Here is a 26578-nt window from a genome sequence, read left to right on the forward strand (position 1 = left end):
ATACCAATTTGTAAGTATGAACTTAATGGTTTGAGCAGCGCCATTATGATATATTAGGTGGCAGGGCTCAGAGATGCCCAACAGGGCTAGAGCAAATGTTGACCATTGACCATTGGCAGATATACAGGTATGGGACCCATTATCCAGAATGCTCGGGACCAAGGGTATTCCGGATAAGGGGTCTTTCCGTTGTTTGGATCTCAATACCTTAAGTCTACTAAAAAATCAATAAAACATTAATTAAACCCAATAGGATTGTTTTTCATCCAATAAGGATTAATTATATCTTAGTTGGGATCAATTACAAGGTTCTGTTTTATTTCTACATAGAAAAAGGAAATCAGTTTTAAAATTCTGAATTATTTGATTAAAATAGAGTCTATGGGAGATGGGCATTCCGTAATTCGGAGCTTTCTGGATAATGGGTTTCCGCATAAGGGGTCCGATACCTGTATTTGCAAAAATGCCTATAGACGTTGTACAGTATGTTGAGTGCAAAAAAGTTGCAGTGAAAAAATATCCATAGACTCCAATATATTTTGTGCAGATAAAGTTGCTGTAAAAAGAAGTCAGAATAAAAAACACCCATTGATTTTAATGTTTTATGAATTTTGCAGCAGTTTCACAGATTTTTGGCCGATGTACAATGGGACAGATTCGCTTATCACTGGTGAGCACTATCACCTCTCCTTCATGTGCATTTTGGGGGAAAGACGTCTGGCAATTATTGTTTGTTCCAAAGCACAAATAAAATGTTTAATTCAACAGGCTTGCTAAAGCTGTCCCAAGTGATACTATCTAATGCTATGTAGTCATAAATCAGTCCCTGCAGACTTACCCAGCACAATGCCTGGCTTCATCAAATGCTAAAGTCAATCTAAATGCTAATTTGCATATTAAAATATGAGATCAATTGTCTAACACAAAAAAATGAAGATTATGTGAGCACGACATTGTTGCTAAATTTATCTAGTGCAATAAAATTGAAACCAGCCATTTTTTGGCAGCTTCTGCAACTGGTCATCTGGGCCCAGAAAAGTGGAAAATGAAACTGGATATTGCAGAGATGACCAGGACAATACTCACAAAATGGAAACTGGCAAATGCCAAAGGGGCTGTAGTATAACCAGAACTGTATACTGGACCTGTGTTAGGAGGTCTGGGCATTTGGATACATTAAACTTCAGGACTAGTGGTGAGCGAATCTGTCCCAAAACATTAGTGAATCTTTCAAAAGTGTCCCCAGGCATGAATTTGCTGTGAATTCCCACATTTCGCAAAACAGCGAAAATGTCTTGCGTGAAAAAAAATTGACGTGCAACAATTCTTTGTGAGAGGCAATTCTTTTTGATGAGAGACAATTCTTTAGACACGTGAGACAATTCTTCAGATGAGAAACAATTTTTTTTAGGGCTCGCAACAATTCTTTTGCCGATCGTGACAAATTTTTCCATGCCGAATTTTGTTGCCCCTTTTGCGCAAAAATCTGCCAATGGTGAAACGTGGAAAATCGTCGCAAATCCATGCCTGCTGAATTTTTTCACCCATCACTATTCAGGACCTATTTTCAATCTCAGTACAGAAATGGGAGGAGTACACATACACTGAGAATTGTAAGTAATATGGTATTAACTAGGGCCTGAGATGGGAGGGGAACAGTAACACCAAAAATGAAAGTGTATCAAAGTAATTCCGATATTATATTCTAATGTCCTGCACTGGTTGAAGTTGTGTGTTTGCTTGGAAGCCTACTATAGTTTATATAAACAAAGCTGTTGTGTAGCCATGTGGGTAGCTTTTCTAATGAAAAAAAGGAGAAAAAGCACTTTACATAGCAGATTAAAAATATATGCCGTAGTACTGCAGCAGCACAATACACAGCCAACTTCCAGATGATTGTCAATTATTCAATTATTTTGCAATGGCGCCAACCAGATACAACTATATATGTATGTATGTATGTATAACTTTATTTATAAAGCGCCACAAGGGTACGCAGCACTGTACAGTCTTACAGAATACAAAATTACACACAGGGAGGACAAGTGATATAATAAATAAATACAATAAATACATATATGTATACATATATATATATATAAGTGCCATGTGGTATGAGACACAGTAGGAAGGAGGTCCCTGCCCCGTAGAGCTTACAATCTGAGTGGTTGGGTAACATACAGGCACAAACTGGAAGGTAAGAGTTCATCAGGTATGGGCATTTGCCCTTAAGCGCAGGACTGGGCAAAATAATGTCTTAGTGCTCCAGAAGGTAACAGCTTAGTTTTTTCTTAAAGAGAGTGGGTGAGTTTTCCCTACGGAGGGATTCATGGATAGAGTTCCAGAGGTAAGGAGCAGCGAGACAGAAAGGTTTAAGACGAGAGAGCGCAGTGGGTGTGGATGGTGTAAAGAGACGGAGGCTCTGAGAGGAGCGGAGGAGACGACCAGGAACATGTAGGGGGACCAGTGAAGAAATTTAGTGAGGAGCAGAGGAGTGAAGGGCTTTGAATGTTAGCAGAAGGATTTTGTAAGCTATCCGTTGCTTGACAGGCAGCCATGCTAGTGAGCTTAATTGAGGCTGAGCAGGATCCCTTTTAGGAGAGAGCAGGAGGATCCTGGCAGCAGAGTTTAAGATTGATTGCAGGGGAGTAATATATAGTGAATAATGCACCCTATTGTAAAATATAATGAGTTCCACCACCATATAAATGCACTAGGTCGAAGGATTTAATAAAGGTCATGGAACTCCGAGGTGTCTTCTATTATTTCTATATTTTACAACAGGGACTACATTTTTTATTATAACACACAAGTGAATCACGTGCCAGAAATTACATCACTAAGAACTGATTATAACTGATGACATCACTAAGCATCATTTATAAGGATTTAAATAACAGGATATGCAGGGGAACTCAAAAGAAAGTTTTCATCCACAGATAATGCACCTCTCTCCAAGCCTGACCTGTTTGTTATACTCTCATAACTCCAATAAATATCACAACTACTGTAGAACAAAGTCCAAGCTGACTGTTTTATTTTATAAGACTGCCAAGAATGGCTGATTTATGAAGACTTTCTGAAATGTATTTAATAACTACGATGAGAACATTTTTTTTTCTTTTAACCATTGTAACAGCAACGTAAGACTGAAAATGAACCAGACATAATAAGTCAATAATTACATTTCACCCACTGCCAACAACTGCAATAATATAAGCCATTATAAGGACACAGCTTAATCTTACTGTGTGCCTCTGTCATCTAAGGACAAGGCCTTTTACTCTTTTTCTAGACATCTCTTACATTGGCACAGATATACATTTTTAAATTGTATTGTTTACTTGAATCTCCTTTACTTTTCCCTTACACTTTACTTTTTCAAAAGTTTTTCCACAGCATTTTGTTACCTGTGTTTTTTATACTTTTATCCAAAGATAGGATTTTTTTTTTCCCAAAAGGTTTTCTAGTTGGCCTTCCATTGAAATATGCTTGCTAATCCAGACTGATGTAAGCCAAGATGAAGGAAGTACTATTATCAAAATTTGATAAACACAGCCCGTAATGTAATATTTGCAGCTACATTACAAAGGATGGTTTTGTTCATTATCTAGTATCATTCTGAATTCTGTCTTACTTGATATAATGATCCAGTCACAATAATAGTAATGCTTGACTACTGTTACACATACAGCTAGCAAAAACAGCATCTTTTGTTTTAAAAATACTGGTGAAAATCTTTGAGCTTAATCATTTTTTAAATCCTTATTCCTCGTATCTTTTATTTATATATTGCCCACATATTCTGCAGCACTTACATCTGTCCTTACCCCAATGAAGTTTACCATGCAAGTCCATTTCAAATTCACACACACACTTTATGGGCAAGTTTTTTCTAAACAAATTATCCTCCCTGTATGTTTTTGGAGTGTGGAAGGAAAATGGAGTACCTGGAGTAAACCCATGTTGTGTGCAAGGACAGCCCTGGACTGGCAATTTGTGGGTTCTAGCAGAAGGGCTGCTGTAAATGCCATAGACAATCACTATTTTTTGGGATAGCAGGGGGTTGTTTGGGTCTCTGTGTACTTGAAATTCCAGAAACCATTTGGAAGCTCAGTCCAGGTCTGTGCAAGGGTACAATGTACCTTTCACTGGCTAATGCCAGGATCTTTCCATAATGTGGGTCTTTGTACCGTAAGTCTACTAAAAAACTCATTTAAACATTAATTAAACTCAACAGAATTGGTTTAACTTCAATATGGATTTATTATATCTTATCTGGGATCAAGTATATGGTACTGTTTTATTATTACAGAGAAAAAAATTGAATTGAATGATTGACATGGCTTTTCTGTAATTCAGAGCTTTCTGGATAATGAATTTCTGGATAAAGGATCCCATATCCGTAAAACTAGACTGAACCAAAAGATCAAAATTCATGTAGAGCAAAGTTGTCACAGGTTAGGATATGATAGGAGTAATGTTGCTTCCTGATTTATCTGTCAGATTCTTCTGACCCATTCATTAGGTAGTAAGTACAAAATAAATAATATAAAATTGTTGTGAATAGTTTCTCATGTGTATCTCAATTTCTGAACCTTGTGGAGAAAAGCTCTCCTATAAAACAAATGTAAACTTAGGCGCAAGTATTTTTCCATAAGCAATATTCATCTTATCAGCGTTCATACATACTGTATATATGTTATCATATATATGTGTTGTTTTGGTTATTTCTATTGACTAATGATGGGCGAAATGTTTCGCCAGGCATGAATTCGCAGCGAATTTCCGCATTTCACCATTGGCGGATTGTTTCACGAAACGGATGAAAAAATTTGCAGCGGAAAAATTCGCTGCGCGTCCAAAAATTGTCGCGGTCGACAAAACAATCGCCGTGGGTGACAAAAGAATAGCCGTGGTTGACAAAAGAATAGCTGGGCGACAAAAGAATAGCCGCGGGCGACAATTTTTTTGACGCACAACATTTTCACTGTTTCGTGAATGTTTCACCGTTTCGCAAATCAAAACGGGACAGATTCGCTCATCACTACTATTGACATGTTCTCTTGGTAACACCACTAAAGGGGCTTGGATATTAGTTGTGCCATAAAATAGCATCAACTGTTTCCATAAGTTCTGTCTATAATCTACGTCTTGTATTCTACAAGGTCTACAACAAGTTGTTAGTTCAAGTTACGTGTGGCATCACCCATAGGAAAGAATTTTCTTTACTGTAGAGGGACGTTTATCAGTTCAAAGAAAACATTAAATCCCATGACTGCTAATTAGCAGTCGTTTACCACAAGGGATATTAGTAAATTCTCTAAAGTCTGATTTTTTTTTAGTTTAAAACCTGTGCTCAGGGCTCACCAGCGTGGGTCATGTTTTGACGATAACCTAATAGCAACAGAAATAGCAAAGAAATTCACCAGTGTTGTTATTACTTCTGTTGAGGCCTAGAGATAGGTTCCAAAGTTGTGCAATAAATCAGTATTTGTGCAGAAATATACAGTATTATAAAAGGAGTCTTTCATTGCATTACTAATACATTTTATTAAATGATTATAATATCAGCATCTGTAAGACCATCCGTATATTGTGTCGGGAAGAATCTATCTTATCAAAACTAAAGTACTGTTTGTACACAGAATGAAATGCGTGCCGATAAATAAATATCTCACAGTGACAATCTTTAATGTTATTTTTTTCCTCCTGCTATGCATAAAATTGACATGCAAATTTAATTATAGAAAATAAAAAGTTGACCCAGCAGAGCATGAGAAAATGAGCTACATTAAGGTTTAGATATTAATAATTTGCTTTCACTCAGCCCGTGAATAATAAAGGAGTTTGCTTTTATTAAACTTCACTTGAAATGAAATGTATCATTCTAAATCAATTGTGTCACTTGTCATTATTCTCCTTCAATTTGACATACAGTGATGAATATTCTCATCTTTCTTTTATATTCTAGCAAATACGGAGGTAATGCGCACAGAGGAGAAATCATGAAACTTCCCAACACTGCTGCTATGTTTCTGGTGGCACTGTCTGGTCTACTTTTCCAGCCATTGGTGGGACAACTGATTCCAGGTAGGTTCTAGTTTTTCTACACTGTTTTCTACACAGGTTTTGTTTCATAGTAGATTTGAAGCTTATCTTGCATGGGATTTTTCAAGGCTTATATTCAAAGTAAGAAATGTAAGAAATTTGACAAATAAGTGATCCAGCTGTGCTTATTTGTGTATGAATGGCATTGGTATGGTTGATGGTTGAACAAAATGTTCAGTGTATGCCTAATGAACAAGATATAGGAATATTTTGAAATTATCTGAAGGAGATCATTCAGCAGTTAAAACTTTGGCCAAAGCACCCAGTCCAGCAGTGAAAATGGGTTACAACTGGTATGCAGTTCAATTCAGGATATTAGGTAGTTCTTGAGGTTACACTGGATAGCCGTTGTTTAAACATATTAGTATGGTGTAAGTATGTCTTTAAGAGCAGTGGCACATGGGAAGATTAGTCGCTTGTGGTTAAATCTTGACTACTGAGGAAATTGAATCTACCCAAAATGCCTTCCTACTGGCAATAAAGGGAACCGCTGGTGGGATGGCAGGAAAATAAAAGGAAACTTCTGTGGGGAAGCAGCAGCAGGCCAAGAAACTTTAGAGGAAGCTGAAACTAAAGAACAGGCAGGTACATAGTTTCAAACCAAAACTCAGGTAACCAAAGGGAAGATGTATTCATTAGACCGGCAAGGGTCAGCGTTGGCAGTAATCGGAGTTACCAGGAACAGGCTAGAGGATCAGAACCTTAAGCTGGCCTTGAACATAAAGATCCACTCATTTGATAAGTCATACAAGTGAATCTCTTCCCGATATGCCCATCTTAAACTGGGCAATATCAAGCTGATCCGATTGGTCCTTGGGTCAATGATTGGATAATAATGGCCAGCAATTAAAATTGTTGGGACTGGACTGCCTCAGTGCTTCCATGAGGTCCTCGACCAGATGGAAAACCTTCCTGGATGATATCTGGCCAATTTTCTGCTACTATCTTTATTCCAGGGGATTTAACAAATTTAAAAGTATAAAGGGTAGATAGGAATTATTTTCATTCTACTCTGTGTATTTGGTCATATTCAACAAAAGTGTAGATTGTGCCCTTTAAGAACACCATGCTCTCACACCTGATTTGAATTACATCCCCATTTATATCTAATGTACTGAATATATAAAATGCAAGTCAGCTTTACATGCAACTACTAAAATGCTGTTGTGTATTTATCATTTTCCACCCCAAAAAGATAAGGACTCAAATAGATCTTTTGTAGAATTTTATTCAGATCTAGGGGCTTATGACAATGGAGCACTGTGACATACCTAGAAAGTTAACATATAAAGTAAATGTAGTATAAGGCCTAACAGCCACTGGGTATCAAACAGAAGCCTTGGATTTCCTACCCATCAGCTTTGCAATTTATTCACACATTACTCTAGTCCAGAAAAACTCAAGGATCTATTAACTTAAAGCACCAATGTGGGTACAACTGCATCCAGTTATGCATTACATCATTGCCATGTGTTATAGAATATTTTATACCTCCTGAGGAAGCGTGGTGTACTTTTTATTCAATGCTTGTTTGAATCTCTGGGGTTTTATTTATTTCACATTAAAACATTATTACAGTATCTTGGCGCATCTTGTTTGCAGTGGGTATCCAAGCAGGATACAAAGAAGGCCCCTGTTGAGGGATTGGTGTTTGGCCTGGCTATATGGGCATCTGGTGAGTAGGTGATTCAGCCAGACGGTGGTATTAAGATCATCTACATTTACATAAGTTTGCATGAAAAGGATTTGAGCACTTGCACTTTCAAGAGAATGAGGCACTGATATTGGCACACTTGCACTTTAATTCATTTAGGTATTGCACCAGTTGTTTCTTTTTTACGCTCCCCTACAATATTGCTGGCTTCATGGAAAAAGTGCTCCTGCTCTGTTGTTTAAAGGAGAAGGAAAGGTAAAAACTAAGTAAGCTTTATCAGAAAGGTCTATGTAAATACAGCCATAAGCACTCACGGAAACGCTGCACTGAGTCCTCTATCAAAAGAAACACAGGATTTCTTGTCTCCTTTTTTGTAAACATGTTCTTGGGTATCTGGCTTCCTCTCTCAGAAAAATCCTTCATTCCAGGGGCCAGAGTCCGTGCAGTTCTCTCCTCTCTCCCCTCTCCTGATCCCCCCTCCCATAAAAATTCATAAAACTCACTCCCCCCCACCCTTAGGAATATGTGATCTGAGCTACAAACAGCTATAGTTGTAGAAGCTACTTAAAATGGCAGCCACAATCTAAAACAAACATAGAAAACTTCTAGGGCTCTTTACTCAGGTATGGTAAAGCTTTCTGCAGAATAAATATAGTGTTCTAGGTGGCACTAATGTGGCAAATCTATTGGCAGTAAAATGCCAATAGAAAAAGGAACTAAAATGTTCTGAAAGCTTGCTATGGTTATCTTAGTTAGCCAATAAAGGTTTCACCTTTATACCACTTTTGTTATTTTTTATTTCAAAAGGGTTACCCTGTAAACATTTTTGACTGGCTAACACGGAACATCACCCTTTCCTGCAGTAAAATGCCAAAATGACTTTCCTTCTCCTTTTAAAGATGCCTTTGTTATAATTAACTTGTGCTTTTAAAATAAGTTTAAAACTGTAATGTTGCACTTTCACAGTCATGAATGTTAGTACAGCTGCTAACCAAATAATATTGCACAGATTTGTGATGCAGTTTATTTGTGTACTAGTCTTCCAAATGTCCACAAAGTTTCTCACCATAGGTTTGTGAAGGGTTGCAAATCCAAAAATGTATTTTCTTACAGAATGAACATAACTTTGCTTGTAACGCTCCAACATTTTAAATGCCCAAAATATAACAGAACACATGCAAAGCATTTCTTAAGTAAGAAAAAAAAGCATATGTGAACCTCTCAAATTCATATTCAGATCAGTAATGATGGCATTAGGATGAAAGATATGAGAGTTGGAAATCCATCCGAGGCAATTTACCTGTCAAAAAGATATTTACCGTTGTTCTAAAATGAGCACCTGTGGAGCTCAACTTATTTCCATGATAACTAACTCCATCTACTTGCATTGGCTTCAATCTCATCAGAGCTTTACAGAATCCTCTAAAGAGGCAGTTTGCATTGTATTGCTCTTTCCATCAATTTATTTTCAGAATAAAATCACAGGTGGCATTGTGATTTCATCCCTTCTTAGTAATTTTCATCACAGCCTTGGACCTGAACTGACTGATTACTTTATATAAGAAGGCATCAAAAAGTGCTTTCGTCTTCTGATAGGGCTGCCATGCACGACAATTCATGCCAGATCAAATAAGTATAGGAAGATTATTCGATTTCCACTATAAAAGGGTTTTAACGTTGATTCCCCCCCCCTTCCCTTTTTTTTTAGGACTGTTTATTTATGAGCGAAATAACAGGAGCTCTAGATATATCTCTAGTGTACATGCAGATGAGATACAGGGACTGAGCAAATGCCATTTGCTAGTATTTCTTTATACATGGGGAAATGTTATAACAGGGAAAAATTGCATAGAAAGGAACAAAGATACTTTTTTTAGATAATTAAAACAAGGGGAAAGCCTAGCGATACAGAAAAAGAGGAGGGGATTAAAGTATAATGCTTATTGAATTTTAATTCTTTATGTCTGAACAAATATAATGTGTATAAAATGTGAAAGAATGCCACTTTTCTGTGTCTTTATAGGATTATGACTGGAACAAAAGTAATAACTCTGACTACAAGGAAACATTGCCTTTTGAATAAAACTGCATTTGAATAATGCAAGCATTTACCTTAGTATAATTAATTTGGTGTGAACCTATTGTAGAAAGTTATTAAAAATAATGGAATTTGGGAGAGTATTGTGTTTACTGGGTTCAAGCATAATGTGTTTCTTTTAAATTAAAATCATTCCTGACAGCTAATTGAACACTTGCACATCAATCATCTATTATGTTGTGTAGGTAAAAAGACTGTAGCATCTGGAAATAAAAATTACCTAAAAACATTCACCTGAATGGGAAGCTATCTGGGGTGAGTAGCAGTGTTTTATTGCTGCCACAAGTAATAGGGATCAATAACCCCCTAAATGGTGCCTTGGTATGTAAGGCTGGACTAAACCAATGAACTTTTAATGCTTTGTTTAGACAATGGTATAAGTTGAGTACAAAAGAGATGATAAAAATAAACCTATAACCAACATGCTACAATGGAAACCGACTTCCAATTAAAAAAAAAGTTAGAAGTAAACAATATACAAGGTTTTTTTATTGTTGGTTTTCAGGTTGTTAAAAGTTAAGCTGGCCATACATTAAAAGATTGGGGAGATTGTCAAATGAGTTGATCTTTCCCTGATATGCCCTCTGTAGGGTTAAATGGCCCCTATGGCTTTAAATCCCTACAGGTTCAGTTCCCTTAGTTGCTGGGCAGAAGGGAATGTATCTAAGTGAGTTCATTAACATGTGTGCTATTGGTTAGAAGGTATGGTGACAACATACTGCCTCACTTTGGTATAGTGCTGGGAAAGGAGTGGCACCTTCCTGTTTGTTTGCTTTCACCTTAGAGAGAGGGTGGATGTGTGCTGAGAGTCCAGGCCATGGGCCCCAGGCCCAGTGAAGTCGGGGAACAGGGCCCCGTGAATGAGGCATTAGATAGTGGCAGGTGTAGCTCCCTTTATAGTACACTCTAGGGGTGTAAGGCAGTTAGGGTTGAGCTAGAATGAGCAGCACTGAGCTCCTGCATAGGATTTGCAGTTTTTCTGGAGGTATCTCTCCCAGGCCACATTGCCTGTAGTGTACGGATCCAAGTGAATAGGGAATCAGGATAGAGAATTCCCTGAGGGATCCACTACAGGGTGTGTCTCAGAGGTGAAGTGAGATTCCTGCCAATCTGCCCGCAGGGGAGTGTCAGTCTGTATTACACTCTGTATGTGGTGTTGCCTGTACCACTGGCCTCTGAAGCTGTATTGTGAGTTGTGAGTAACCCTGTGGATGTTCAATAAACACTTATTATTTTGTTATTTGCAAGAACCTCTGGCACCCTCTGGTTTCTGTCACCTGCATCTATTTTTTTGTTACAATGGCTATTTTTTTGTTGCCTGCGTTTTTTTTAAGCGACCGTGCCCAATTTGACGCTCGAAAAAAAATTCTGCGTGCCAAATTTTTCCACGCCGAATTTTAACGGAAGTTTTGCGAAACAATTCGCCAATGGCAACATGCAGAAATTTGTTGCGAATCCATGCCTGCCGAAAAAATTCGCTCATCACTAATGGTGATTAGTGATGAGCGAAACTGTCCCCAAATGGCAAAAAATCAGCGAAAAGTGCTTGTTGCGTGATTTTTTTGTTGCACATGTTTTTTTTTGCCACACTCATCTTTTTTCTGTGACCATGCCTATTTTGACGCAACCGTGCCCCTTTTGACACGATCACAACTTTTTTTGACGCGCAACAAATTTTTTTTCAGCAAAATGCTGAAATTCTCTGCAAATCTATGTCTGACAAAAAAATTTGCTAAACACTAATGGTGATACACCCAGGTCCCAAGCATTCTAGATACAAGCTGATTGCATTGAAATACTGTAACGCTGAACACAGGTACATTCTGTCCCTTTCAATCTTTCTGTTTTAGTTTTTACTAGTGCTAATCAGTGACTCGTTACAATATCTACCCCAGTGTCACATAGAGACAGCTTTGGAGCTGCTTACTTTCCCTTGATATGCAGTCTTATTCTGCTAATTAATCCTGCAGTAATATGAATAATTGGTCTCAGATGATATGTTTGACCATTATGACAGAATTCTGCGATGTAGACACAAAAAGACAGATTGTAAACGATACAGCATTACAGAACTGCTACTTTGCAAGAAGATAGAAGGAAATATACAGTTTGGTTATACTGGCTTTTGTACCAAAGTGGCTATAAAGTTTTTGGCAGTTGTTGAATATTTTTACAAATCCGTGCTGAAATTTTGCCTTGGTTTTCTTTCACCTAAAAAAAACATTTTTTACTGATGAGCGAATCTGTCCCAATCTGCTTCTCCCTATATGCATTTTGCACACCATTTGCGGCAAAATCTGGGTGCTAGTACCAAAAAAATACACTGAAACAAGAACAGCACTCCGAGGATTTCAAAGAATTATGAAACAAAAAATGTAAATGCAAAAGAGATAAAGGTTTATTACCAGGGCCGAATTTGTAAGCTGGGCGCCCTGAGGCCGCCCCCTGTCCGTCACCCCCCCCCCCCAGCGACTGCACAAACTCGCAATCCCACATGTGCGAGGCTTTACAATCAAATACGGAGCAGTGGGGGAGAGGTCCCCATTGCTCTGTATGCCAGAAAAACTTTAACATTTTGGTGCGACGGGGTGCATGCCGCCCCCCCAATTTGTGCCACTCCTTTGTGGCCTTTCCACAAATCCAGACCTGTTTATTACTTAATGTTTCAGTCTCACATAGAAATAGTGATGGGCAAAATGTTTTGCCAGGCATGGAGTTGCGGCGAATTTCCACGTTTCGCCATTGGCGGATTGTTTTGCGAAATGGATGAAAAAATTTGCTGCAGAAAAATTTGCTGCAAGTCCAAAAATTGTCACCGGTGTCAAAAAAGTAACAAAATAATAGCGAAGTGAAACGGAACTGATTCGCTCATCACTACACAGAAACCTTCATCTGGAGTAAAAAAAGCAACAATATCTATATGTTTAGATATATTTATTTATTTTCATTGTGTAACTAGTGATGCGTGAATCTGCCCCATTTTGCTTTTCTGGAAAAACTGTGAAAAATTCACGAAACAGCGAAAATGCCAAAAATTTTTTGACACAGGTAATTTTTTTTAATGCAGGTGACAATTTTTTGACGCGGACAACAATTGTTTGTCACGCATCAAATTTTTCCACGGCAAATTTTGTTGCCCATTTTACAAAAACATTTGTCGCGAATCCATGCCTGCCAAATTATTTCGCCCAGCACTATGTATAAATTAATATAACTATACCCGTGTTTGCTCCTTGTAAATCACTGTGTACTATTGTGGTGCTATATAAATAAATACATACATAGTTTTACTCATCTCCAGCTAGAATGTTTTAATGTACATTTTTTTATAAATGTAGTAATTACATAGTAATAAATGTAGTTTACTACATTTTACACATTGTATATACAGGTATGGGATCCCTTATCCGGAAAGCTCCGAATTACGGAAAGGCCATCTCCCATAGACTCCATTTTAATCAAATAATTCAGAATTTTAAAACTGATTTCTTTTTTCCCTGTAGAAATAAACAGTGCCTTGTACTTGATCCCAACTAAGATATAATTAATCCTTTTTGGATGCAAAACAATCCTATTGGGTTTAATTAATGTTTTATTGATTTTTTAGTAGATTTATGGTATGGTGATCCAAATTACGGAAAGACCCCTTATCCGGAATACCCTTGGTCCCGAGCATTCTGGATAATAGGTCCTATACCTGTATATATATATACTATATTTTGAAATATATTTTCTCATTTTTTTATTTTTATAAATTGAAATTGCTTGATTTTTTTATAACTGTCTCTGCGAAAAACAGGTATAAATATTGTATATTATATATCATATCTATATAGACATGAGAAAAAAATGCTGTCAAAATGAACTTTAGAAAGCATCTGGGATTTTTTTTTCTATATTACTGTGTCAATCATAAAACTTTTCTTTCACGTTGAAACTGACAATTGTGTTAATGTCTTTGATTGCCTCAAAAATAGTGGTTTCAGAAGGTGACCCTGACTTTTTCATCTATATTTTGTTATTGAAAAACCACAAAGGCTTGAAATCCTATCAATACAAATGTCACATCTTGAAAGAGGACAAATATTACAGGAGAAATGAGTAAGGGCTTTTGGAGTATTTCTCTGTGTGTGTCATGGTAATGCACCAAAAATGCCAGCTGTACATCAATTCACCTTCTTTATTAGCCCAAGTCTTGCAGCAAAGGGACTGATTTAATTGTTTGAATGAAGAAAGCTGGGCAACAAATACAGGTTTAATGAAGAAATCCGTATTTCTAATCTCGTGGTGGCAACTGCTACTATTCACTTTAGATTATAACAGGAATGTTGTGATAACACAGGCTAGAAAACCACATGTGCCGCTCTCTTTGCCTAAGTAAGTCATCAAAATGCAGTGGAGCACACTGAGTGGCTCATATGGACATTTACAAGTAATTTTTATCCCTATTGCTTGGTTAATAGAAAGTGACAGAATTCTAGATGATGACTGATAGAGGTTATATAGTGCATCTGTTATTATTGTGCCTGAAGGTGTTTCTTTAAGAGCAAAATAACCTTTATCTCTATGAACGTGTCACTCCATCTCTCTCTTTCCTAGGGTATCATTGTAGAGGTGGGATTAGTCCGTTTGTCAATCAGTTATATTGAAGGTTCTGTTGCACGTGTTTCTTTCTAGTTTTACGCAGCGTGCCATCAAATTGACAATATCTTTCTGCCAATGTATTCTGTGCAAGGCAAGCGTTCCATTTCATACTATAGTAGGCACGCACCTTTATTCCTGACTCCCTGTCGATTCCTTTGCTTTACATTTCTCAGTGACATTACTTAGACTAAAATGTAAATCTAGAGTACATCAAGGCAAATAAAACAGACCGGGACACCCTGTAAAAATCTTCCCAACTTTATTGTAGACACATTGTACAAAATCTTCCCAGTTTTCGGTCCTAGGACAATGTGTCTACAATAAAATTGTGAAGATATTACAGACTGTTCCGGTCTGAAAAGCTTTTTGTATATTTAATTTGACAGTGCACCCCGTGATAACTATTTTTTGCGTTAGAGTGCTGACACTCCAAGGACTGGTGTTTATGTATATATATTCATAAAAAAGTTATCTTGGTAGTCATTGGCACAGATTAAAGAAGTAACCACATACAAAGAATCTACTGGTACAGGTATAGGACCCATTATCCCGAATGCTCGGGACCAAGGGTGTTCTGGATAAGGGATCTTTCCGTAATTTGGATTTCCATACCTTAAGTCTACTACTAAATCCATAAAACATTAATTAAACCCAATAGGATTGTTTTGCATCCAATAAGAATCATTTATATCTTAGTTGGGATCAAGTACAGGTACTGTTTTATTATTACAGAGAAAAGGGAATCATTTAACCATTAAATAAACCCAATAGGGCTGTTCTGCCCCCAATAAGGGGTAATTATATCTTAGTTGGGATCAGTTACAAGGTACTGTTTTATTACTACAGCGAAAAAGGAAATCAGTTTTATAATTCTGAATTATTTGATTAAAATGGAGTCTATGGGAGAAAGGCTTTCCATAATTCGGAGCTTTCTGGATAACGGGTTTCTGGATAAGGGATCCCATACCTGTACTATAATTCTTTAATACCAACACTGAAATACTGCAATCCTTATTTCCTGATTTCCTTGTATCTATTCTCAGTATCGTTCACCCGGGGCTAGAACAACAAGTATTTCTTTAAAAGCATACAGTGCTGCTTTAATTGTTTTATTAGGTTTATATTCGTGATGGATATGGTATGGATAGGTATGGATTTGTGAAAAATTCTGCATTTCAATGTAAAATTGGTGAATATTTTTGCGAAACAGCCTCAAGAGATTTCTGCAAAATTTTTCATCATGAAAAATGCCGAGAGACCCCAATGTATTTTTCACAGAAAAGGTCACTGCTGAAAAAAGTCACTACGGGAGAAAGACTTCACGAAAAAATGTCCTAATTGTGTTATGTAATAAAAGGCACTAAGTTTGCCCAGAAGCAGTAACCCATAGCAACCAATTAGCAAGTAGAATTTATTGATCACCTGTTTAAAAACAAACATCTTATTGGCTGCTATGGGTTACTGCTCCTGGGCAAACTTTTTGCCTTTTATTACATATGGGGATAGACTCCAATGAATTTTGCATGAAAAAAGATTGTGAGAAAGTCAGTGTGAGAAAATATCCATTGACTTGCATTTGTGCATTTTTGCTGTTCCCACAGTTTTGCAGGTTTTATGGCAGAGCAAAACAGGATAGATTCACTAGATCTTGTATGAATATTTTGATCATTATTCGGTATTCCCAAACATTGATGTGGAAGAGTTACTTTTCTGTAGGGATTGTTTTAGGTCAGGATCAACAGAAATGTTGCCGGAGGGGGACCTTTTTAAAAACCATCAGCTAACCATATACTTTAAATGTTCAAACATGGCTTTAATTACAGTAGAGGTTAGCATTGTGTGTCCTGCCTAGAGGCCAGAATTAATGATGCTATACCTTTTGTATCTCAAGGAGTCCGGAAGGAAATATCTGCATGATTTTTATACATATTTGATGTGATAAAATATCTATGGTAAATAGATTTTGAACAAAACAAATACATTGCTTATTGTAAGCTGAAGACAGGTATGTTACTTATTAAATGGAATTTTAGGGACCTGGGAATGTTTTGTAAAAAAGAAATAAAATAAGAATTGTTTGCTTAAACAATAGATTACAGTATCTACCTGTATTTTAAAATATTGATATCACTAAATGTTGGCACTCACATGTAGTAGAACTAACAGAGCCTGGGTCCAAACAGAGCCTGCAGTCCATCAGACAGGTACGGCACCTGTTATCCAGAATTCTCTGGACCTGGTGTTTTCCAGATAAGAGATCTTTCCATAATTTCTATCTCCATACCTTAAGTCTACTAAAAAATAATTTAAACATTAAGTAAACCCAATAGGATTGTTTTGCCCCCAATAAGAGGTAATTATATCTTAGTTGGGATCAAGTACAGGTACTGTTTTATTATTACAGAGAAAAGGGAATCATTTAACCATTAAATAAACCCAATAGGGCTGTTCTGCCCCCAATAAGGGGTAATTATATCTTAGTTGGGATCAAGTAGCACGGTACTGTTTTATTATTACAGAGAAAAGGAATAATTTAACCAATTAAATAAACCCAATAGGGCTGTTCTGGCCCCAATAAGGGGTAATTATATCTTAGTTGGATCAAAGTTACAGGTACTGTTTTATATTAGGAGAGAAAAGGGAATCATTTAAACCATTAAATAAACCCATAGGACTGTTCGCCCAATAAGGGGTAATTAATATATGTTGGGATCAAGTACAGGTACTTGTTTTATTATTACAGGAAAAAGGGAATCATTTAAAGCCATTAAATAAACCCAATAGGGCTGTTCTGCCCCCAATAAGGGGTAATTATATCTTAGTTGGGATCAAGTACAGGTACTGTTTTATTATTACAGGGAAAAGGGAATCATTTAACCATTAAATAAACCCAATAGGGCTGTTCTGCCCCCAATAAGGGATAATTATATCTTAGTTGGGAAAAAGGAAATAACTTCTAAAAAATAGAATTATTTGATTATAATGGAGTCTATGGGAGATTTCCATAATTCAGAACTTTCTAGATAATGGGTTTCCAGATATATTAATTATAAGAGATGCAATGAATAAGATATTTTTAGGTGTATTTTCCCCAGTGCTGGAGGTGATATACAATTAACACTAGGAAAAATGCCTGGTTTTGCAGGTAATCCTGTTTTTATGTTGCTGGTTTAGGAGAAACTGGGTAAATGGGTCCTTGGAATAAATGGAGGGAGAGTAGGATCGGCCTTCCAACTGTTATGTTGGAAAAAATTTGCCCAAAATAAGCCTGTGTTTTTGCCAGAAGACATGGTGTCCCTGTCTTTATGCTCCAGATCCTATGCTTACCTGCCTACCATAGCTAATTTCCTCAAAAATGATGTGTACAAGAAGACAGCATATCACAATATATTCAAATATGCGAATAAGATTCACACTCACAGGACTTACAAGCTTTTAATTGTGCATTTATTTGGAAAACCAACATTTTCAGCTGGGTCCCTCAAAGTTCATGTGTCCAGAGAAAAAAAACTTGGTCAATGTATGTAGGAAACATTTATCGAACAAACTGAATATTTGCTCACATTTTTTTTTAAATGATATATATAGTATTATTACATTCACTTATGTTTTTCCATGTACCTAATTCATTTTTCCTATTAAAAAAGACGTACAATGCCACTGAGTTATTGAAAATATTTTTTTTTACCAGCCTGATATGAAAGGGGGGGAAATAAAATATTATGAGATCAGCAGACCCCTTAGGAAGACAGGTCACAATCCATATGAATTGCTGTGGGCTTTTACTTTGCCCTGTGCATCATTCTGTTGTGTTAGTTCATTTTACCTCCCCAACATTAACATCATTATTTTTCATCATGATTGTCATTTCCATCATTGATGCCATTGTGATTTATTTTGAACATTGGCATTGGTGATAAATGGACTGTGTCCTTTGAGAAGGTAAAAGGGCAATGAAAGAGCCAATGACAGATGTTGTCTATTAATATTAAGACTCTTATTGGCAGCAGTACAGAAGCTTTTAGCAACCAATCAGATTTGAGATATTTTGTGCAGTTGCAAAAATGTAAGCAAAAGTTAAGAGTCTCAACACTTTGAATATATATTAGGGGTCATTTACCGTAATATGTATTCATTTTACCCCTGAAAAGAGTAAGAGTGTGCCCCCTTAATGCTTATCTAACAAGCATTTGTGCCCCAGAGAATGCTTCACTTATAAAGACCCTAACTTGCATTTCATTCAGAGGGGATGAATAGACGGTAGGTGGGACAACACCTATTTGCCTCCCACTACCCGCCATTATCGGACAGAGCAATCAAACCCAGACAGCATTCAAATCAAGGGGCTAGCCGCAGGTTTCTGTGCTCCATAGCAGAGTGCAGGGGGCTGTAATGTAAATGACTCCTTTTGCTTCATTGTTGTGCCTTGATCTACTCTTTAAGCTTGCCAAACCCAGGATTTCATTCTACAAATGAATTAACCTATAAATTAATAAGAAATGGGGTAGATTGTAAAGATTTATCTTACATGCGTGAGGCATTCATTTCAGAGGAGAACCTGTGTTTGATGGTGGCAGATGCTCCAGATTAACGAGGGAATATGTAATAAATGTAATAAAAGACTGTAAATAGAAAAAAATGGGACAAATAAGAATAAAAATTGGCATTTCATGATATCATTGCAACATTTTTCGGCAGACATGGTTTTGAGGCAAAATTCAGCATTTCCCCATTGTCAGATTTTTTCGCAAAACAGCCACAAAAATTTTCCATGGCGAGTGAAGAAAAAGTCATGGTCGCATCAAACAAAGTCTGCAAAGTTTGTTCATTTTTTTCACAGTTTAGTGAATTTTTTGATGAAGCAAAACGGGACAGATTCGCTCATCACTAATTGCGAATTTTAATTGTGCTTTGCAAACTCTTAAGGCATTGTTAAAAGGTGGAGTAATCTTTTGGAGCAAACTTAATAACTTCTTCATTAATGTATTTTATAACATACACTGCGCACATTCACAAACAATAACATTCGCAAACAGTGGTTGCTGCATTTGCAAAACCTGTATAATATTCACACAAAGGCAAATTTGTTACAGACTTTTATTACATTTCTCGCCAAGCCTAAGCCTAGACAACCTTCCCCACATCTGCCCATAATGTTGATCCAATGGTCTATGAATCTTGCATTCAATAAAACAACTAAGCTATTTCTGTTGGAAGGCATGATGGACTATGAGTAAATAATAGTATTCAAAGGGATTCAGCTGTTTAGAAAAACTCAGAATAATCATTAGATGTGATCACACTCCTTGTAATCTATATGACATTGACCAGGCCCATTTAGAACCAACAAGAAAATCAGTGGTTACAATGTATCAATAACTACACCAGAACTTGCAGTGTGTAGACTCCAATGTATCTATATACAAACATTGAAATGAATCGTTTTTATGGGAATATTAAAATTTGCTCACATAGAAAGAACTCAGCAGGGAGCAAGAGTCTAGCCAGGAAGGATTCATTCAGTGAAATTAAACTGCAATAATAATAATAGTTATTGTTGTAATTATTATTAGCTGCTCAGGAGAACATAAAATGGATTGCAAATCTGTATTCTGATGGGTAATTGCAGTTCACAAACTGTGAATCATTGTGCAAAATATCTTTGTGCTGATTCCATGCCCATTGTGAAACAAATGAAGGTTATTTAAATCTGAACTTGTGCAGTTTATTGTTTGATAGATTTGCCAGAATTTATGAGAATTCAATGTTCATTGTGCACAACAGTTGCAATTCTAGATTGAGTTAATTAATGATCATTATTTTAATTTGATATTATTATTTTAATTATTATTATTACTATTAATGTTGCAAAGATTGTCCCAGGTCCCATAGACCGCATTTGGTGGTCACCTATTCTTATATTAATTGAATCTGATTTGTCAAAACATTCAATAATATTTTTGTTCAAGACAGGATTGTGTTGCTTCCAGCTCTCTGTATTAAAATGGCATTTGCAAGTCTGATTGCTGATGTTTATTAGTGGCATATAGCATTTCTGGTCATCAATACCCCTTCCCAGCACATCTATAACAATCATTTTGCCTCCGCAAGTTGTAGCTAGTTCCCAAATGGATTTGGCTTCCTCAGGTAAGGATGCACTAGGGGATCTAGTTGCCGCAGTGCAACGTTTTGCACCTGTATTAGTGAACCACTATCTCAAACTTGAATCTCAAAATGTATTAAACAAAAATAAAGTGAAAAGCTTTTTTGTCACGGTTTTTATTTGATAGCATTTTTTATCTTTGGATTTTGTGATTAATGCTTTTGATAATGAAGCAATCATTCAAGTTTTATTAATCTTCAAGTTTATGACAGAAGCATTCCTGGGACCTGACCCCTTGCCAACCAATCTCTCACCCCTCCCATTCCTCCAATCCTCAAAAACACCAGTTTTGGATGAAAAGGCCACAGAACATTATCAACTGAAGTTTTAATTTAAAACATACCATAAAGGACAAATGACATATCACAAACATAGCCCAAAATAACATGAATGTTTGTATAACCAACAATTAACTCTTGAACAACCATGTACCAGAACAACTCTATAACTGTGCAACACAACTACCGCCGCCAGCTGCCATTTTAGCCAGGAACCACCTACTCCCAAACCAGCCAGCCACCAATTAATCATTCAACTTCCTTCCTAACATAACCATTGCAACCACCCCACCACCAACATTTCAGCACCAACACAGTCCTATAGGGAGGGAGGGTGGGCGTTTTCCTGTGCTGCCTAAGGTGGAATAGGAAGCGGGAAAATCCTAGCTCACTCTTTATACCCCTACTGACATTGTTGTCCCTGGGACTTCCGAAACCACCTATCTCCCACCAACTGGGAGAGGCTCCACAACCCCCCACAGTTCTGTCATGTCCCTACTTCCCTACACAATGTTACAGGTCATCGGTTACTTTAGAAAAAATACATAATTTTCATAAATACAAATCTTGACAAATAAGCCTCCAAGAGTCAGAGCAAGTTTATGCATGGATTTAAAGTACATCAAGTCCATAATGAACAGCACAAGTATGGAGAATTTCTCGGCCATACACTGGACAGTACAAGCAACGTCTCAGGCCCCAACCGGCCTTTTTTTCAAGCTCCAGTATAAGCTCTGAATACAAGATCATTATCGTATCTCCCTCAATTATTTTTGACCTATGTAGGCCCCCATAAATGAGACCCCCTATTATTCAACAAAATGAAGGCATCCATTAGATATAAGCAAGCCAAACCTGAGCTTGAATCATTCTGGTGCATGCCATTTTAATGGCTGTCTACAATACTCTAAATGGATTGTTCCAAATGAGATTGTAACAGCTAGTTTACTAGGAAAATTCTGTATCAGTTGAATAAGAGCCTAGGTAAGAGATCTGAGATGATTTTAATGAAGTTTGAATTGAGAGTTTAATAAAAAAAAAAAAAAGTTTTGTATATGGGCCAAATGTTTTATCTTCTGTCATTTATATTCATGGTAAACTTTGGCCTACAAGTAATTATGTTTTACCACTTTCTTGAGTATATTATATATACTATATCATAACTATTGTTATAAAGGCAAAGAGAAAACAACAAGGCAAAGAGAAGTACAACATGTTCCTTATGTCGTACTCCTCTTTATTGAAATTCATAACCTTTGTTTTGGGGCTGTCTCTCCAATCAATTTATGTAGCAGTCACCTTGTGGAATATGAGCAAAACCTCTCAGTCAGCACTAACACGACCACCTTTTCTGTTAATTCATGCTGACAGAATCTTGGCACAGCTTCTCAGTCTGCAATGCAGAGGCAATATCTATACAGAGGAGCAATATATTCTGTATACATATTCATGTCCTTGAATTAATGAAAAAGGGGTTTTAAATAATAACAGAAGTTTTATATATCCAGTTATAGCACATACTGTGTGATCCAAGTGCTTTCATTCAAACCACCTGAAAGTAATTTATGCTATAGGACCAGGAATAATTTTGTGTATAGTTCAGGGCCAGCCAATTCTTACTGTTACCTTCTTAGAAAGAAAACAAGGCTTTGTGATATCAGTGCTGGGAACCCAATCTACTAAACTGGTAGAACTTACATTGTACCTTCTTGCAGATTTTTGATAGGGTCTACTCTCAATAGAGGCTTGCAAAAATGTCAGCTGCTACACCATGGGGCACACAAACTGGCATGCCCCTAGCGCCCTCCCCAACCACATAATTGCAAGATTTGCTTTTAAAGAAAAAAGATCATCACCAAAACAAGCTATGTCATCAGATGACATACTAAAGTGTTGGGTAGAAGAAATTACCTTGATGAATTTCATATGGATGTCTTGTTGTGAAGACAGATTATAGTACAGGTATAGGACCCATTATCCAGAATGCTCGGGACCAAGGGTATTCCGGATAAGGGGTATTTCCGTAATTTGGATCTCCATACCTTAAGTCTACTAAAAAATCAATAAAACATTAATTAAACCCAATAGGATTGTTTTGCATCCAATAAGGATTAATTATATCTTAGTTGGGATCAATTACAAGGTACTGTTTTATTTCTACATAGAAAAAGGAAATCAGTTTTAAAATTCTGAATTATTTGATTAAAATGGAGTCTATGGGAGACAGGCTTTCCGTAATTTGGAGCTTTCTGCATAACGGGTTTCCGGATAAGGGGTCCGATACCTGTATATCATTTGTTTACAATAATGATGAGAGAATCTGTCCCATTTCGCCGGAAAAAAAAGATTTGCAAAATGAAGAAAAAATCACGAAACAACGAAAATGTTGTGCATCAAAAAAAAGAAATTCTGCGGCAAATTTTGACGTCTGTTTCGCAAAACAATCCACCAATGGTGAAACGCAGAAATCTGCTGCAAATCCATGCCTGGTGAATTATTTCGCCCATCTACAATAGTGATGAGCGAATTTGTCCCGCTGAAAAATTTGTGAATCTTTCAAAAGATTGGTGAAATGGCAATAAAGTTGCGCGGCAAAAATAGTTGTCTCACACTCCAAAAAAAATTTTTGTACATAGAATTATTATGGCAATGGTGAAACATGGAAATTCACTGCGAAACCATGCCTTGCAAACAATTTCACCCATCCCTAATCTACAAATTTTACTTTTTCAATGACTTCTGAAAATCTAATTTTCTATACCTTTTGTTTTTCTCTGAATGTACAATTTTATTTTATTTTTTTAATATTTATAGATTTTATATATTTATTTTTTCAGAAAACCATACTGATGTAGTCATTGTTTCCTTGTATCCCTTTACCTTTTACTACTGACCCACATGTCTTCAAGATACAGAATACATTTCTGCAGTGGCAATGAACATGTGAACTCTCCTAGTAGCTGAACGGCCTTCTATTTCCTTATAAATGTCAACAATAAATTGGAATAAGTTGTGGTATTGAATATACATAATGTATACTGTATTCATATTTTTCTGACTACTATAAATATACATATAATGGAAACAAGGTTGGCAAAAAGCAATACAAGTTGAAATAAAGGAAACTTTACAAAAGAGAGAAAGAAATGCAAATTCTTATACAGTGTAATATTTGATAGACAATGTTAGACAGCTGCTGCAGTGGGAATTTTAATTGCTGCAAAATGCTTGTTAAGACTCAACTGAAATTTGTTCTTCCTGTAAGATATTGGAAACTTTTTTCACCGCAAGTTCTGTTGCACGCAAGAGTCTGCCTTTTCAGTCTTGTGGAACAGAATTTTCATTGAAAGAAGCAAAATGGTTCTTTATGAGGGTAGTGAGGTTGTGAATTGCCCTTCTGGGTGATGTTGCGATGGTAGATACTATCAATGCCTTCTAAGATCTTAGAATCTTAAAATAGTTTAGTATAGGTATCAGTATATATATTGTTATATATGAGAATGCATTTATAGTTTATCTATCAGTCTGTCTGTCTATCTACCTATCTATGCACTGGGGGGGAGGGCTCAGTCAAACTTCATTGCCCGTTTTTTTTTTTAAGGCATTATGTACATTTAGAAAAGTGTCACAAAAAGGAAGATGCATGACTAACCTATATGGTCTGCCTAGAACAGGGGTGGGTAAACTTTTAGGCTCAGGGGCCACATTGACTTTTAAAATTTGATGGGCTGGGCCAGCGCTTACGTGCAGGCTTGATGCCAAGTCTCGCGTGATGAGACTTGCGGAGTTGGGACAAAGCGAGACATACCAATCCTCGGCGGGCTGGATTAAAAAGAACAAAGGGCTGGATGTGGCCCACGGGCCGTAGTTTACCCCCGCTGGCCTAGAAAGTCATCTAAATAATAAAATGAATTATAGGTACATTAGTAGGTATATAGATTGCAGGTGTGTAATATTCTGAATAAGGCTTTGAGAGTATGTAACTGCTGAAAAGAATAGGGTGTGATAATGTCGAGTTTTCACCCCAGTGTGCTTATTTCCAGTCTCCAAGCTCTACTCCCTGAGCAGAAAACACTCCAACAACACAAAACAATCCAACAGAGGTTATTTAAACCTTCATGCCCTCCTTTATTGCTGTGCTTGACCAATCACCATCAGTGATGCTAACTCTTCAGTTACTGACCAATTGGATATCAGCAAGGCTTGGAAGGGGCTTGGGTTACATATCTAAAAGGGGATATGTCTACAGTGGAAGTGGTAAAACAAAGAAAGGGCTTGACTGGTCAGATGAAAGGGTAACAGGTCTATACACAGAAGCACCTGCAATGTACTGTATAGGTAATAAATATGGTGCATAGCCTAGTACTGTAGGGCTGTGATTTGGTTGTAGTTCACTTTGATAACTGGTACAGAAATATTCCATAAACCTATACCAGCATATACCTTTCTCTAGTACTAAGCTAAATTCTACAAAAACTTTAAGATATAGTTGGTCTTTAAGACAAGAAAACATCTAAATAAATACAGAAAGTTATTTTATAAATAATGCAGAAAAGAAAAGTTTAGCAATAAACAGCCTTATTCATTTGTTTTACATTAGGTTACAGAAATTGCTGCTTCTCTGTCGACCTTTATAAGTGGCTGTTATATCATTCTGTTTATCTTTCCTAACGACTTGACTAAACTGCTGTTACATGCTAAGTCTTTATCGGGAATTGTTGTATTAATAAGCCATTCTCATGCATGTGTGACTTCTATACAATTGCTTCCATTAATTCAGAAATACATTCTAGAGAAATCATATTTTTATTTCTTGGTACAGCAGATGACTGCACAAACTTATGTGAATTATAACCTTAGCGGTGAAATCAGAAAGCTGGCCTAAACAATTTTAGGTTAATGATTCTTCTAAGTATAAATTGAATGTCGCTTTGGATATCAAATCACTCAGAAATGACTTTCTATCATAAACACAACTATAAATTGAGGCATGATATCGTATGCATGCTATTGTTATGTCTACAGTGCTAGGAACAAATGTAGTTATAACTCACACCGTGACAGATAGTATTAAATGATAAAGTATTGATTAACAACATGGAAAATAAGAAGGTTCTATCAATTTATGTTTCCAAATAACAAGTAAGAGGTCACCTTGTCTATAGTATCTGTGCATAGCTACACTTTTTTTTACTGAGGTTTAGAAAAAGAAAAGATCAACATTTTTCTATTAAATGATATAATAGGATATAAAGGGAACTTAAACACAACTTATATGTCCTAAAACACGTCTAATTCTCTCAGGATACTGCTAATATATAGTTTAATTGAACATTAAGTTAGACTTTTGGGGAACTACAGATACTGAAATGAACAGTAAGAATCAGTGTTTTCATAACTTAACATAATGTAACGGAATCAACTGACCTGGCCATTACCGAAATAATTCCTACTATTCCTACTGTTTTTTTTTCACTTAGCAAATTCTGTTATCCACAACACTTAAAATTCTTAAGTGGTTATTTACCAAGTACAGATGGAAAGTAAAAAAAAATGGGCAAAAACTACCATGTTTTTGCATTTTTAGTCCCTTCCCCTCACTGCACGCTAGACAACAGTCGTGCTGTTAG

General features: G+C 36.6%; 1 protein-coding gene across 2 annotated transcripts in view; it reads left to right on the forward strand.

Moving 5' to 3' along the window:
- The window catches only part of robo1 (roundabout guidance receptor 1), a 665579-nt gene that overhangs the window by 94104 nt on the left and 544897 nt on the right, over positions 1 to 26578 (forward strand). For both annotated transcript variants that reach the window (XM_012956257.3, NM_001102701.1), the window contains 1 exon segment: positions 5975 to 6093. In XM_012956257.3, the coding sequence (XP_012811711.2) occupies positions 6009 to 6093 (85 nt within the window). In that variant the 5' untranslated portion in view covers positions 5975 to 6008.

The sequence above is a fragment of the Xenopus tropicalis genome, chromosome 2, assembly GCF_000004195.4.
Source record: "Xenopus tropicalis strain Nigerian chromosome 2, UCB_Xtro_10.0, whole genome shotgun sequence".
NCBI classification, from domain to species: Eukaryota; Metazoa; Chordata; class Amphibia; order Anura; family Pipidae; genus Xenopus; species Xenopus tropicalis.